Raw genomic sequence first — 13,317 nt, 5'->3', positions numbered from 1 at the left:
TTCTTTCACATGAAGAAGTATATGGAATATCTGCCCGAGCCCAATTCTGGAAAGGGAGCCGAAAATTTGGTTTTGTAACCATCGTGAACCACTTCTAGGACCCAACAGTCTGTGCCAAATCAGAGCCTAGACTTAACAAAAGGCCAACAGCCTGCCCCCTATCTGGAGCAGTGGGGGAAGCTCGGCCCCTGTAGTGGCATCATTGATTTCTTAGAGGCTTGAAAGGAGCAAGAGCCCAAGGTTTGCTGTCTCCTGGCTCCACTGGAACTCTGATGTGATTTCTGACAGGACCTCTGCATTGCTTGGCCTGCCGCATAAGGACAGAATCTTCAAAAGCCGCCCCGTTCCAGAATCCTAAAACCATCTGGGTTCTGCTGTCCATCAAAGGCCTTGGGATGACGGTCCACAACACTTCCCATCAGGTCATCCAAACCCTTGCCAAATAGCATCTGTCCCTAAAAATGTGGCTTTAGAGGAAGAATCTCCTGCCAACTGTCTGATCCATAGCATCTGCCGAGCAGAGATCACATAGGTCAACACCTTGCTCCTAACTCTGATCATATCACACAGAGCATCTATTGTATAATTCACCCCGGATAGGAGCATTGGGAGATCTTCTTCATCCTCTAAGTCTGAAGCTCGAGACAGATGGGTGTGGCAAGAACATGCCACAAAGGAAGCCACCACTGAGGAGGAAGGAGCATTTTCTTGGGAAGAAGGTGAAGTTGAAAAGATGATTGACAGTTTTATGCAACCAATTTGCAGGTTCAGATGCAAAACCCTACAGTTCAGAACCACTAGACATATTGCACTGAATAAGAAATTGAAGAAGCTGGATACAGAATATTTGAGCTGGAAATACTACACATGCCCAGTAAAGTCTCTCAAATGGCTCTAGCTTTGAGACAACAAACTTCCATCCCAGAAGCCATCAGGTGGCATTACCTAAGGTGTGGCTGCGGTATTCAAGATTGTCATCAGAAGCCTTGTTTCCCCACTTACAACCATGGGCTACACAGGAAGATAAGCAAAATTTTTAAGTGCTAACCTCAGTTAGTTCCCCTACCTATAACCAACTCTCACATACCTTACATTTCCAGGAGTCTGTGGGCAAACTCTCAATAGCAGGCTTCAAGCAAAAGGTGTGATAACCCTTATCACAGGCATCACACACCAGCATCATGGAATCTTCCCCAGGCCGCCTACAAGAGAGAATAATGAGGACACAGGAATCATTAAAACATCTGCAACAGCAAGCAAATAGTTTCTGCACACAGAAAGGCTAAAAAAGTAATACATCTTGGTATAACTTCCTACTGTCCCTGGATCTGCTCAATACTTTTCACACAGATCATCCAAAATGTAGCTATCCAGACACCAATAAAAGATTAGGTTTTTTACTTGATAATCTTATTTTTGTTAAATACACAGGCGTCCGTACTTTAGCTGTTGATTCCCACTAACCACGGATCTGCAGAAGGGTATCACTAAGATCTTGAACTCCTCCCCTTCTGCATTGGAGAACAGCTCCCTCTTCAGTTGGCACCAAAGCAATCAACTCCACTTAAACAGAAGAAAAGAGAAGGAGGGACACGGGAAGCTTCCCCGGCAACATACACATTCTGTTCTGAAACTCAGGAAATAGAATAATTATCAATAAACATTTAACAAGCAAACATATGAACAATAAATTACGCACATGAGGGTCACATGACGATACAGAACTAAGCGGTTGCTCTTCACCTTGGCTCCTGACTCCCCTTGTCAAACTCTCACCTTTTTGGCTTACCCCGACAATAGACACCTGGGGGCTGTTTTGTGGTAAAGCAGGGAAGTCCTAGGCGTGGGTCTCTGCGGTATGCCAACCAAAACCTGGAGGCCACTCAGGGAGAAGCACAGAGATGACTTTTCCAAGATGGTGTTTGTACTATCACTGACCCCATCCTTCACACTACAAGATGAGTTAGTCAAAGAACTGACTAGAAACCCTCTTGGCGGTCGAAATTGCAAGCAATGGTGAAGGATATAAAAGATGGGTTGGAGCGTCAAGGTCAGCGCCTTGCTCAAACAGAGCAGTGGATCTCGCAGACCAAAGACCACTCGACAGCAATGGAAGCCCAAATTCACAAGCTAAAAATGTGCTGTCAGGTGCTGCATTCGCAACTCGAGGACCAAGAAAACTGGAGTCACTGAAATAACATTCGACTGGTCGGGCTCCCGGAGACTGTGAAAGACTCTGAATTGAAATAAATTATGGAAACTTGGAACCCCGAAGCGGTGGGCCTCACACCAACAGGCACATGCATGCAGACTGAGGGGATCCACTGGGTAGGCCCAAGAAAGGACGATGCTCCAAGACCTACACCTGTGTGGCTCGTATTCTCAACTTTGCGGACAAGGAACGTATTATGGCTTTGTATTAGAAGAAAGGAAAACTGGACTACAAAGGCACATCACTACTAAAGTTCAATGATTACTCTGCCGAAGTAGTGGCGAAGAGTAGGGCCCTGGCACCATATTGCTCAGTCACGATTTCAATGGAGCGGGGCACCACAACCTACAACTATCTGGAGAACCCCTGAGTTGGACATCTGGTGTAAGCATCACTGTTAGACGTTCCCTTATGTTTCACTGCTAATATTTTCTCACTAATTATTCACTACTACTTTTATTTTTTTCTAATTTTTCACATTTGGGGGGGACACGTTGGAGCAGCACTTTCTGTGAGGGGAGTGGAAAGCTTCATAGATTCATACCCTGCCAAGGTCAAGATTTTGATGGAGTGGGGCACCACGACCTGTGACTCTCTGGAGGGACCTTTGGATTTTTGTACAAGGGCTTCCCTGAGTGGACATTTGGTGTGAGCATCGTAGACAGTACACTCCCTTATGTTTCTCTGCTAATATTTTCTCTCTAATTTTCCACACTCTGGGGGAGTCGCTGGAGCAGCGCCTTCTGTGAAGGGAGTGGAATGCTTCATAGCTGTGCATCGGGGGCTGAGGTGGGTGCCCACATGGGAGTTCAACCAGTGCTCCCCCAACTCCATGTGGAATGCTTGTAGTTGGTTGAACTGTATAGTGCTTCTGTTTTTCACTGTACTTCCACATAACTTCTCATGTACAGTTCTTTATGTCATAAATGCTTGCTGTTTTGTTGGAGGTTTCATGTGTGCCTTCGGGGTAGGGGTAGGGGGTTTTCTCAAGTCTTTTTATCTAAAGGGGAGCTTGGTAGGTTAGAGGGGATTGTGGATTTGGGATGGTATGGATGGGGGTACAAGTGGAAGGGGGAAGAAAATGACACAGGTGACCGCGTGTAACCCACCGAAACGGTGGGGGAAAACAGTATTCACCTCGGCTACAGGAACAAGGCCATTCACCGCCCAGTGAAGTGGTGCATGGCCTTGTCTCTGCAGTTAAGGGAGGGAACGCGCATGGTCACCGATCGCGCTCCCTCCCTCCATATTGATAGCCAGCGCCCCCGATCGCCACTGCCGCACAAGCATCTCCCTCCCGATCACTGCCACCCGATCGCCACCACCACCTGATCATCTCCCTCCCTGCTCCTTACCTTCGCAGCACGCAATTTCTTTAAAATTTGCTTCCTACAAGCAGCCAGAGCGTTAAAATTGCGTGTGGTTGCAGTAAAGGTCATCTCTGATGCAACCGGAAATTGCTGCTAGTAGGAAACAAATTTAGAAATTGCCTGCTGCAAAGGTAAGGGGCAGGGAGGGAGGAAAGGTGGGGTGGAGAGGAACAAATGCTGAAGGGAACTGGAGAAGGTAGGGTGGGGTGCGGAGGAACAGATGCTGAAGGGAACTGGCGAAGGTGGGGTAGAGAGGAACAGACGCTGAAGGGAACTGGGAAAGGTGGGGTAGAGAGGAATAGACGCTGAAGGGAACTAGGGGAAGTGGGCTAGAGAGGAACAGACACTGAAGGGAACTGGCGAAGGTGGGGTAGAGAAGAAACAGACGCTGAAGGGAACTGGGGAAGGTGGGGTAGAGAGGAACAGACGCTGAAGGGAACTGGGGAAGGTGGGATGCGGAGGAACAGACACTGAAGGGAACTGGCGAAGGTGGGGAAGAGAGGAACATACGCTGAAGGGAACTGGGGAAGGTGGAGTATGGAGGAACAGACGCTGAAGGGAACTAGAGAAGGTGGGGTGCAGAGGAACAGACGCTGAAGGGAACTGAGGAAGGTGGGCTAGAGAGGAACAGACGCTGAAGGGAAATGGAGAAGAGAGAGATTCCAGACTATGGGGGGAGCGGAGGGAAGAAGATGGGTGCAGACCAATTGGGGTGGGGGTGGAGGGAGAGATGGAAGGGAGAGGCACAGTAACAGAGCATAAGGAAGAGACAGAGAAGGCAGACAGTGGATGGAAGGAAATGAATGAGAAGATGAGGAAAGCAGAAACCAGACAACAAAAGGTAGAAAAAATATATATATTTATTTATTTTATTTGCTGTAGGATATAGTTGTGTTGATAAATTTTATAAACAAAGCCCTGCCAGCTGAACATCTCTTTCTTTAGTTCAGCAGCCAGATCTTTGATTTATAAGGAATGAATAAGCTAAATATTGCAGTATTGAGGCTTGTATGGATGCTGCAGGGACAGTGGTCGCGGGGATGGGGGCAAGGGACAGTGGGGACAGGGCGGGGACAAGGTCATGGGGACAGGGCGGGGACAGTGGTCATGGGACAGGGTGGGTGGTCGCAGGGATTGGGTATGTGACAGGGACAAATTTTTTCCCCCGTGTCATTCTCTAGAAGGGGGTATGTCTGGGGGTGTGGGTTTTGGTATGGGTTATGTATGTTGGTGTGACTGGAGATGGTGGGTCTTTGAGGGAGGGATTTTGGGAGGGCAGGGGGGCAAACAGGGAGATAGTTTCCTGCAGCCTGCTTGGGGATGCACCTTCCCAGAGGTTCAGCTGGGAGACCTCTCAGAAGGATTTGATTCTTGGTACTCCTGTGTTCAGACAGACATTTCTTGTGGGATAATGGCTAATTTGAGTTTTCTGATTTTAATGTGGCCAGAATGCATTCGCCGGTTAAGAGGATGAAGATGCTTACTTATATCAAATGAGAGAAATTGATGTGGCCTTTATTCAGGAGACGCATCTTACCACAACCAAGCATTAAAAAAAACCAAAAACTGCAGAGTGATTGGATGGGAGAGCTGGCAATTGTTTGGAAAGTCTTCCACTTGTACACTATTTTCCGGACCGTAAAATGGCTAATGTCAAATTATTTCGAGATCTTTTTAAATCCTTTATCAAACTTATATGCTGCTGCAATTTTCTTTCTGTTGTTGGTTTTTTAAAAAATATTTATTTAATTTTTCAATTAAGTACAGGATTGTGTTTAACAGGAAATAAAACGATATTAGTACATCCAATTATCTATTGGGTTAAACAGAAATATGCCAAAAAGCAATAATTAACTTAAACATAGTCTTCAAATTAAGGAGGAGGAAAAAAACCAAAAAAAGAAACTCTTCCAGGAAAGAGAACATATTATCATGATAAAAAGAAAATTAGAGTGAAACTGATGGCATCAATAACGGACTTGAATTATTCCAGAAATCACTGGGTGCAAACAAAACTCCTTTCCCTTCTAAAAAGAAACGCAATTGATCTGGGTCATAAAAAAAATATACATATTGTTTGGGAATACAACAAAACATTTACAGGGAAATCTTAGCTGGAAGGAGGCACCCAATAAAATAACTTTGTCCCGATATGTAAGAAATTCTTTCTTTCTTGACTGAGTTAATTTAGAAACATCCGGATATATGTATATTCTTTCTCCCAAAAAAGAAACTTGTTACAAATTATAATAAAGTTTCAAGGTCATTTCATTATCCTAATCAAATACTAAGGAAATTATTAGTGTAGCTCATCCGGACAATTCAAGATTTGATGATTCCAAAATGCACCAGAGACCGAATTCCTGGAGGCTATAAAGGATTGCTTCATGGATCAACTTGTTAGAGAACTGACGAGAGGGAATGTCACTCTGGATCTAATCCTAAATGGGCTAAGAGGACCTGCGAAGGAAGTGGAAGTAGTGGGACTGTTGGGAAACAGCGATCACAATATGATCAAGTTCAAAGTTGAAGTAGGAATAACCGAAGGGAAAGAGAACCATTAATTTCAAGAAAGGAAAACTACAAAGCGATGAGAGTATGGTAAGGAAGAAACTTAGGAACACCTCAAGAAATGGCAGTCTGTAGAACAAGCCTGGTCTTTATTCAAGGACAAGGTGAGAGCGAGGCGCAAAATCTACCTATACCAAGACTCAGAAAAGGGTGCAAAAAAGAATCGAAAACAAAAAGACCCGGCATGGATAACCAAAGAAGTGAAGAAAGCGATGGTGATAGAAGAATTTCATTCAGGAAAATGGAAAAAGGGGCAAAAGACTGAGAACTGGAAAGAGCACAGGAAGCATCAAAAAGAATGTCACCATATGGGTTAGAAAGCCAAAAAAGAATATGAAGAAAGGCTAGCCAAGGAAGCACGAAAATTTTCAAACCGTTCTTCAAATAATGTTAAAGGGAAGCAGCCGGCTAGGGAGGAGGTGGGACCGCTGGATACGAGATAGGAGAGGGAGTAGTGAAGGAGGAGAAAGAAGTGGCAGAAAGACTAAACATTTTCTTTTCGTCTGTATATACAACATACCGAACATGAGCAAATCTTCAAAGGAGACCAAACGAGATAAACTAACATCCATGGAAGGTAAGAGCTTGAAGACGATATGCAGGCAGTTAGAAAAATATAAAACTGACAAATCACCGTGGCCCAGATGAAATCCACTCAGAGTTCTGAAAGAACTAAAGGAGGAAATAGCGGAACTACTACAGCAAGTTTTGCAATCTATCCCTTGAAAACAGGCGTAATCCCGGAGGATTGGAAGATAGCCAAGTGTTACGCCCATCGTTAAAAAGGGATCGAGAGGTACCGGGGAACTACAGACCGATGAGTCTGACCTCGTTCCGGGGAAAAAGGCGGAAGCGCTGATAAGACAGCGATCGATGAGCATTTTGAAGAAATAAACTTCTAATCTCAAGCCAACATGGCTTCTGCAAGGGGAGATCGTGCCTAAGGAACTTACTGCACTTCTTCGAAGGAATTAACAAATGGATGGACAAAGGGGGCCCCATAGACATCGTATATTTCCAAAAAGCCTTTGACAAGGTACCCCATGAATGCCTACTTCGGAAACTGAAGAACCATGGGGTGGAAGGAGACGTACAACAGATGGATCAGAAATTGATTGGCGGGTGGGAAGCAGGGGGTAGAAGTAAAAGGCCACTACTACGGACTGGAGGAGGGTCATGACTCATGAGTGATGTTCCGCAGGCTTGGTGCTCAGAACGCTGCTATTCAATATATTTATAAATGATATAGAAACAGGGACGAAGTGCAAAATAATAAAATTTGCAGACGATACCAAACTATTTAGTGCTGCTCGGACTAAAGAGGACTATGAAGAATTACAAAGGGACCTGAATAAGCTAGGGGAGTGGGCGACGAGATGGCAGATGAAGTTCAATGTACAGAAATGTAAAGTATTGCATATGGGAAGCAAAAATCCGAGGTACAGCTATACGATGGGAGGGATGTTATTGACTGAGAGTACCCAAGAAAGGGACTTGGGGGTAATAGTGAACAAGACAATGAAGCCATCGGCACAGTGCACAGCGGCCAAGAGAGCTAATAGAATGCTAGATATAATCAAGAAGGGTATTACAACCAGAACAAAAGAAGTTACCCTTCCGTTGTATCGGGAGATGGTGCGTCCACATCTGGAGTACTGCGTTCAATATTGGTCGCTGTACCTTAAGAAGGATATGGCGATACTCGAGAGGGTTCAGAGGAGAGCGACACGTTTTATAAAAGGTATGGAAAACCTTTCATACACTGAGAGACTGGAGAAACTGGGGCTCTTTTCCCTGGAGAAGAGGAGGATTAGAGGGGATATGATAGAGACTTACAAGATCATGAAGGGCATAGAGAAAGTGGAGAGGGACAGATTCTTCAAACTTTCAAAAACTACAAGAACGAGAGGGCATTCGGAAAAGCTGAAAGGGGACAGATTCAAAACCAATGCTAGGAAGTTTTTCTTCACCCAGCGGGTGGTGGACACCTGGAATGAGCTTTCAGAGGGTGTGATAGGTATTAGGGTTCAAGAAGGGATTGGACAATTTTCTGAAGGAAAAGGGGATAGAGGGGTATAGATAAAGGACTACTACATAGGTCCTGGACCTGTTGGGCCGCCGCATGAGCAGACTGCTGGGCGTGATGGACCTCTGGTCTGACCCAGCAGAGGCACTTCTTATGTTCTTATGTGCTGATAATTCTTGTTCAGTTGTTGTATTAATTTCTTTTATTGTTCTTTTTAAATAATAAATTTTTGCAAAGGTGGTATGTTCCCTTTTGAAATTTTTAATATAGAGATTAAAAAGTCCTTGAAAGTCTCTCTGGGAGTTTTAAATTTAGATATAGGAAAATTTAAAATCCTTAAATTTAAACTCCGATTTTAATTTTCCAAGTTTTCAATCTTGCGAAGCAGAAAAACTTTATCCATTGCTTGCTGTTTATTAACAGTTTTAATCTCTATTATAGATTTTTGAATATCCCCGACTTGCTTCGTTTGATCTTGAAAGTCTATTTCTAATTTTTCGACTTTAGTTGAAACATCAGCCATGAGGGATATGAATCCCGTACATACTGTCTGAAGATTTTCTATAGATCCCCATAGTGAGTCCAGAGTACCCACTGCCAGTTTCACGAGCCGCTTGAGCTGAGGTATCCCAGGGTCTGGTTCTCCTTCCCAGGTCTCACTTCCTCCAGACTCACCACCGCTCGACTGCAGTGCACCTCCTCCCACTGCAATCCTCTCCGGGATCACAGGCAGTGATGTCTCCTCCCCTCTCAGTTGCTCCTGAGGTCCCTCCGAACGAAGGATGACTTCAGTTGCTGCTCCCAGAGGAGGGGGCGGGTCAGGTCCCAAAGGGCTCAGCGAAATCTCGCTTTCCATGCTGGGCTGCTCTTGGGGCTCAGCTGCGGACACACTCAACGCCATCAGGACTGCAAAGGCTGTAATTGCAGTCTGATGCGGTGTCGAAGTCGCTGACAAAGGAAGAGGGATATTCCTCTGCCTTCCCCTTCTCTTATTGAAAAGAGAAAAAAAATCACTCTATGGACCTGTTCAAAGAGTAAAGTTAATGATATAACTCGGTTCAACAAAAACTTGCTCAGAATCAAGGAGGGAAAACTGGGCAAGCCCCAGAAAAACCACCTCACAGCCCATATCATCGCATGGAGAGTAAACAGAAACGTTATTATCATTCCATATATGCTTTTGTGTTATAAAGAATATTGACGTTCAGCACTATCTTAGGCATCGTAAACAACTGTAAGTAAAGAGTTTAAAAGGCAAAGTTAGGCCTCTAGCATGGGAGCTTAGACACACACGTCCACTCAAATCGCCATCTTGCTTTTCTCCCCCTGTTCGCAATCTACTTTCTGAAAGCCTCAGACAGCTCTTTTGATCTCACTATGGTGCTTACTCTCACCGCAGCAGTCATAAGCACACAAACTAAATGTCTGAGGTTTAAGTAGGGGCAAATCTCCTTCAAAATGCTGAGCAAACGATGTTCTAATCATGTGCTCCTAATGTGATACACCTGTGGTGTGATCTGAGCCACTTTAAGTGGGAGGATATTGTGGGGGTATCCTAAATTATTCCTCATTAGAATATACATTTTTGTGGCTATCTTTTGTTTTATGAGTGGAATCAAGGAAAAATTTTTGTTGTTACCTGTAATCACTTTATTTTCCAGAGATAAAGATAAAAAAAAGATCTAACACCGATATGTGAACATTTTTTAAAGAACTGAATATTTCATGGGGTGTCCTAATTTTTTCACATATATGGCTTTGAGAAATATGTTCCGAGCAATCACCCAGTTCCAAATGTGCTTGGCTTCTTGACAAAGAGGGAGAAAGCCTGTTCCTCCTTGTTTTGTTGATGTGTTGCATTGTTACTTGATTGTGTGGACTAGGAAGACCTGAATGGAAAGACTGTTCTGAAAGGTTTTTAGAGCATTGTGAATTACTCTCAGCTCTAACATGTTGATGTGTATTGTCTTCTCTTGGGCAGACCACTCTGTAGTGAGTACTTCCGATGTGGAGGGTTGGAAACAGCAGACCTATGGAAAGAAAACAGAGGGGTAGGGTTAAATGGTCATTCTTCTCAATGGAGGAGAGGAAACAGTGGAGTGCCACAGGGGTCTGTACTGGGACCGGTGCTATTTAACTTATTTATAAATGATCTGGAAATTGAAACGACAAGTGAGGTGATTAAATTTGCAGATGACACTAAACTGTTCAAAGTTGTTAAAACGCATGTGGATTGTGAAAAATTCCAGGAAGACCTTAGGAAATTGGAAACCTGGGTGTTCAAGTGGCAGATGAAATTTAATGTGGACAAATGCAAAATGATGTACATTGGGAAGAATAACCTGAATCACAGTTACCGAATGCTAGGGTCTACTTTGGGGGTTAGCGCCCAAGAAAAGGATCTGGGTATCATTGTAGACAATACGATGAAACCTTACGCCTAATGTGCGGCGGTGGCCAAAAAACAAACAGGATGCTAGGAATTATTTAAAAAGGGATGGTTAACAAGACTAAGAATGTCATAATGCCCCTGCATCACTCCATGGTGCAACCTCATTTGGAGCACTGCGTTCAATTCTGGTCTCCTTATCTCAAGAAAGATATAGTGGCACAGAAAAGGTTCAAAGAAGAGCGACCAAGATGGTAAAGGGGATGTAACTCCTCTCGTATGAGGAAAGCCTAAAAACGGTAGGGCTCTTCAGCTTGGAAAAGACACAGCTGAGGGGAGATATGATTGAAGTCTACAAAATCCTGAGTGGGAGTAGAACAGGTACAAGTGGATCGATTTTTCACTCCATCAAAAATTACAAAGACTAGGGGACACTCGAAGTTACACAGAAATACTTTTAAAACCAATAGGAGGAAATTTTTTTTTCACTCAGAGAATAGTTAAGCCCTGGAACGCGTTGCCAGAGGATGTGGTAAGAGCGGATAGTGTAGCTGGTTTTAAGAAAGGTTTGAACAAGTTCCTGGAGGAAAAGTCCATAGTCTGTTATTGAGAAAGACATAGGGGAAGCCACCGTTTGCCCTGTATTGGTAGCATGGAATATTGCTACACCTTGGGTTTTGGCCAGGTACTAGTGACCTGGATTGGCCACCGTGAGAACAGGCTACTGGGCTTGATGGGCCATGGGTCTGACCCAGTAAGGCTATTCTTATGTTCTTATGATTGGAGGAATCAATCCACCACCAAAGAGATTGATGAAGAGGTGGAGTGACTAATCTTTTGAGAAAAGGAATTGAGAGCTTAAGACCATTGAGATGCTAGAGTCCACTGAGCTGTTCTGAGATGGAGCCTTGCGAAAGGGGTAACATGGACTGTGGATGCCATATGACCTAAGAGCTGCATCATCTGTCAGGCTGAAATGGTCTGCAGAAGTGAGACCTGATTGCAAAGTTGAAGCAAAGTGTCCTGTCTTTGTTGAGGTAGAAAAGCCCATAGATGAACCATGTCCAGAAAGACTCCTATGAACTGCAGACCTTGAGAAGGTTGAAGTTGGGACTTTGGAAAGTTGACTTCGAACCCAAGTTGCTGAAGAAATGTTATCGTAAACTGTGTTGTGGAAAGTACATCTTGAGTAGATGCAGCTTTTAAATCAACCAATCATCTAGATATGGGAACACATGAAATCCATGAGTACGTAGGATTGCTGCCACGACTACTAGACACTTGGTGAATACTCTTGGAGAAGAAGCCAGGCCGAATGGCAGAACTTTGTACTGGAAATGTTGATGACCTATGTGACCCCACAGAAACTTTCTGTAAGCAGGATGTATGGATATATTTGTGTAAGCCTCTTTGAGGTCCAGAGAGCATAGCCATTCGTTTCATTCTAGAAAAGGGTATAAAGCTCCACTGAGGAGGAACAGGATGGCCAAAAGGCCCAAGTGAAGGAAAAGAAATTGGTTTTAGGTTTTTTTTTATGTTTCAAAACAAAGCTAATAAATGAAAAAAGTAACTTGGGAAAAAATGGTCAAAAGGCCACTCGAAGACAAAAAACGTACAGGTAAGGACAACACATACTTTACAGAGTCCAGAAAAAGCACTTTGCTTCATGGAAAGCGAAGAACTGAGATACCATGAGCTGGCATTGAGCGAGAAGGTACTCATGAAGTCTCTTAAAACTTAAAGTGACAGTTCACTTTTAACACTGTCTGTACCAGGCTCCTTGGATGACATCACCCACATGTGAGAATATGCTGCCTGCTTGTCCTAGGATAAACACCTAACTCCATAAAATGAAGAAAGGGTTCCCTACATGAGAGGACCTGTAACTCTTAGATCCTTCTCGCCAAGACTATGGCAAACCAAAAACATTGTTTTAACTGTGAGATCCAACAGGGGAAGCTTCCATTAAGAGATTCATACAGAGCACGGGACAGGCCCTTCAGGACCACATTGAGGTCCCAAGATGGAAACGGTGTGCATAATATGGATCCACATGGATCTACAAAAGGGGTATGGCCAAGGGAAGGGCATTGCGAGCCAAGGATATTCCCTTAAAAATGTGTGGTGTTATAACATTAAAGAGATCCATGCCCACTTGCACACCAGGATTTACACCTGGGTTCATCGTGTAACTCTTTGTGCCCAAAGTTGAGTGTGAATCCTGGCGGCTAAGCGATATTAACAGTATAAAGGCATCAATTAGAGAATGGCACGTGACAGAATTCATGACCGTTCTTGTCCATGTGATAAAAGTGCGAAATCAATCCCAGAACTCTGTTACAGAATACCATTCAGCACAGATTTTTTTAAATGCTGAATTCGCTGAGCAGTTTATAGAATTTTTACCTAAGTGCTCATACCTAAATTATAGTTCTGTATTTCCAGTATTCTATAAAGGAAAGTAGAGGCGTCCTTTATAGAATAGGTGGACTGTTATAGAATCCTTGAGTGTACAAAAATACCTATAGACATATGCATCAGCTTTACTGCAGGTGCAACATGTAATGCTAAAAGGCACATGTGGTAATTTAAAAATGAAACTCTTTAATAATAATAGTAATTTATTTTTATACTAGTGGTTAAGCCCGTTACATTAACAGGTGCTAGAATATATGTCTGTCTTTCTTTCTTTCTGTCTCTCTCCCTGCCCCTGTCTCTTTCTTCCTTTCTTTCTGTCATAATCTGAGAA

General features: G+C 43.7%; 1 protein-coding gene across 1 annotated transcript in view; it reads right to left on the bottom strand.

Moving 5' to 3' along the window:
- Positions 1-13,317, bottom strand: part of LOC117357250 (histone-lysine N-methyltransferase 2D-like) — a 468,534-nt gene that overhangs the window by 419,294 nt on the left and 35,923 nt on the right. Inside the window, 1 exon segment of the mRNA XM_033937621.1 lies at positions 1,088-1,202. Within this exon segment, the coding sequence (XP_033793512.1) occupies positions 1,088-1,202 (115 nt within the window).

The sequence above is a fragment of the Geotrypetes seraphini genome, chromosome 3, assembly GCF_902459505.1.
Source record: "Geotrypetes seraphini chromosome 3, aGeoSer1.1, whole genome shotgun sequence".
NCBI lineage: Eukaryota > Metazoa > Chordata > Amphibia > Gymnophiona > Dermophiidae > Geotrypetes > Geotrypetes seraphini.
This window is presented reverse-complemented; position numbering and strand designations above follow the sequence as displayed.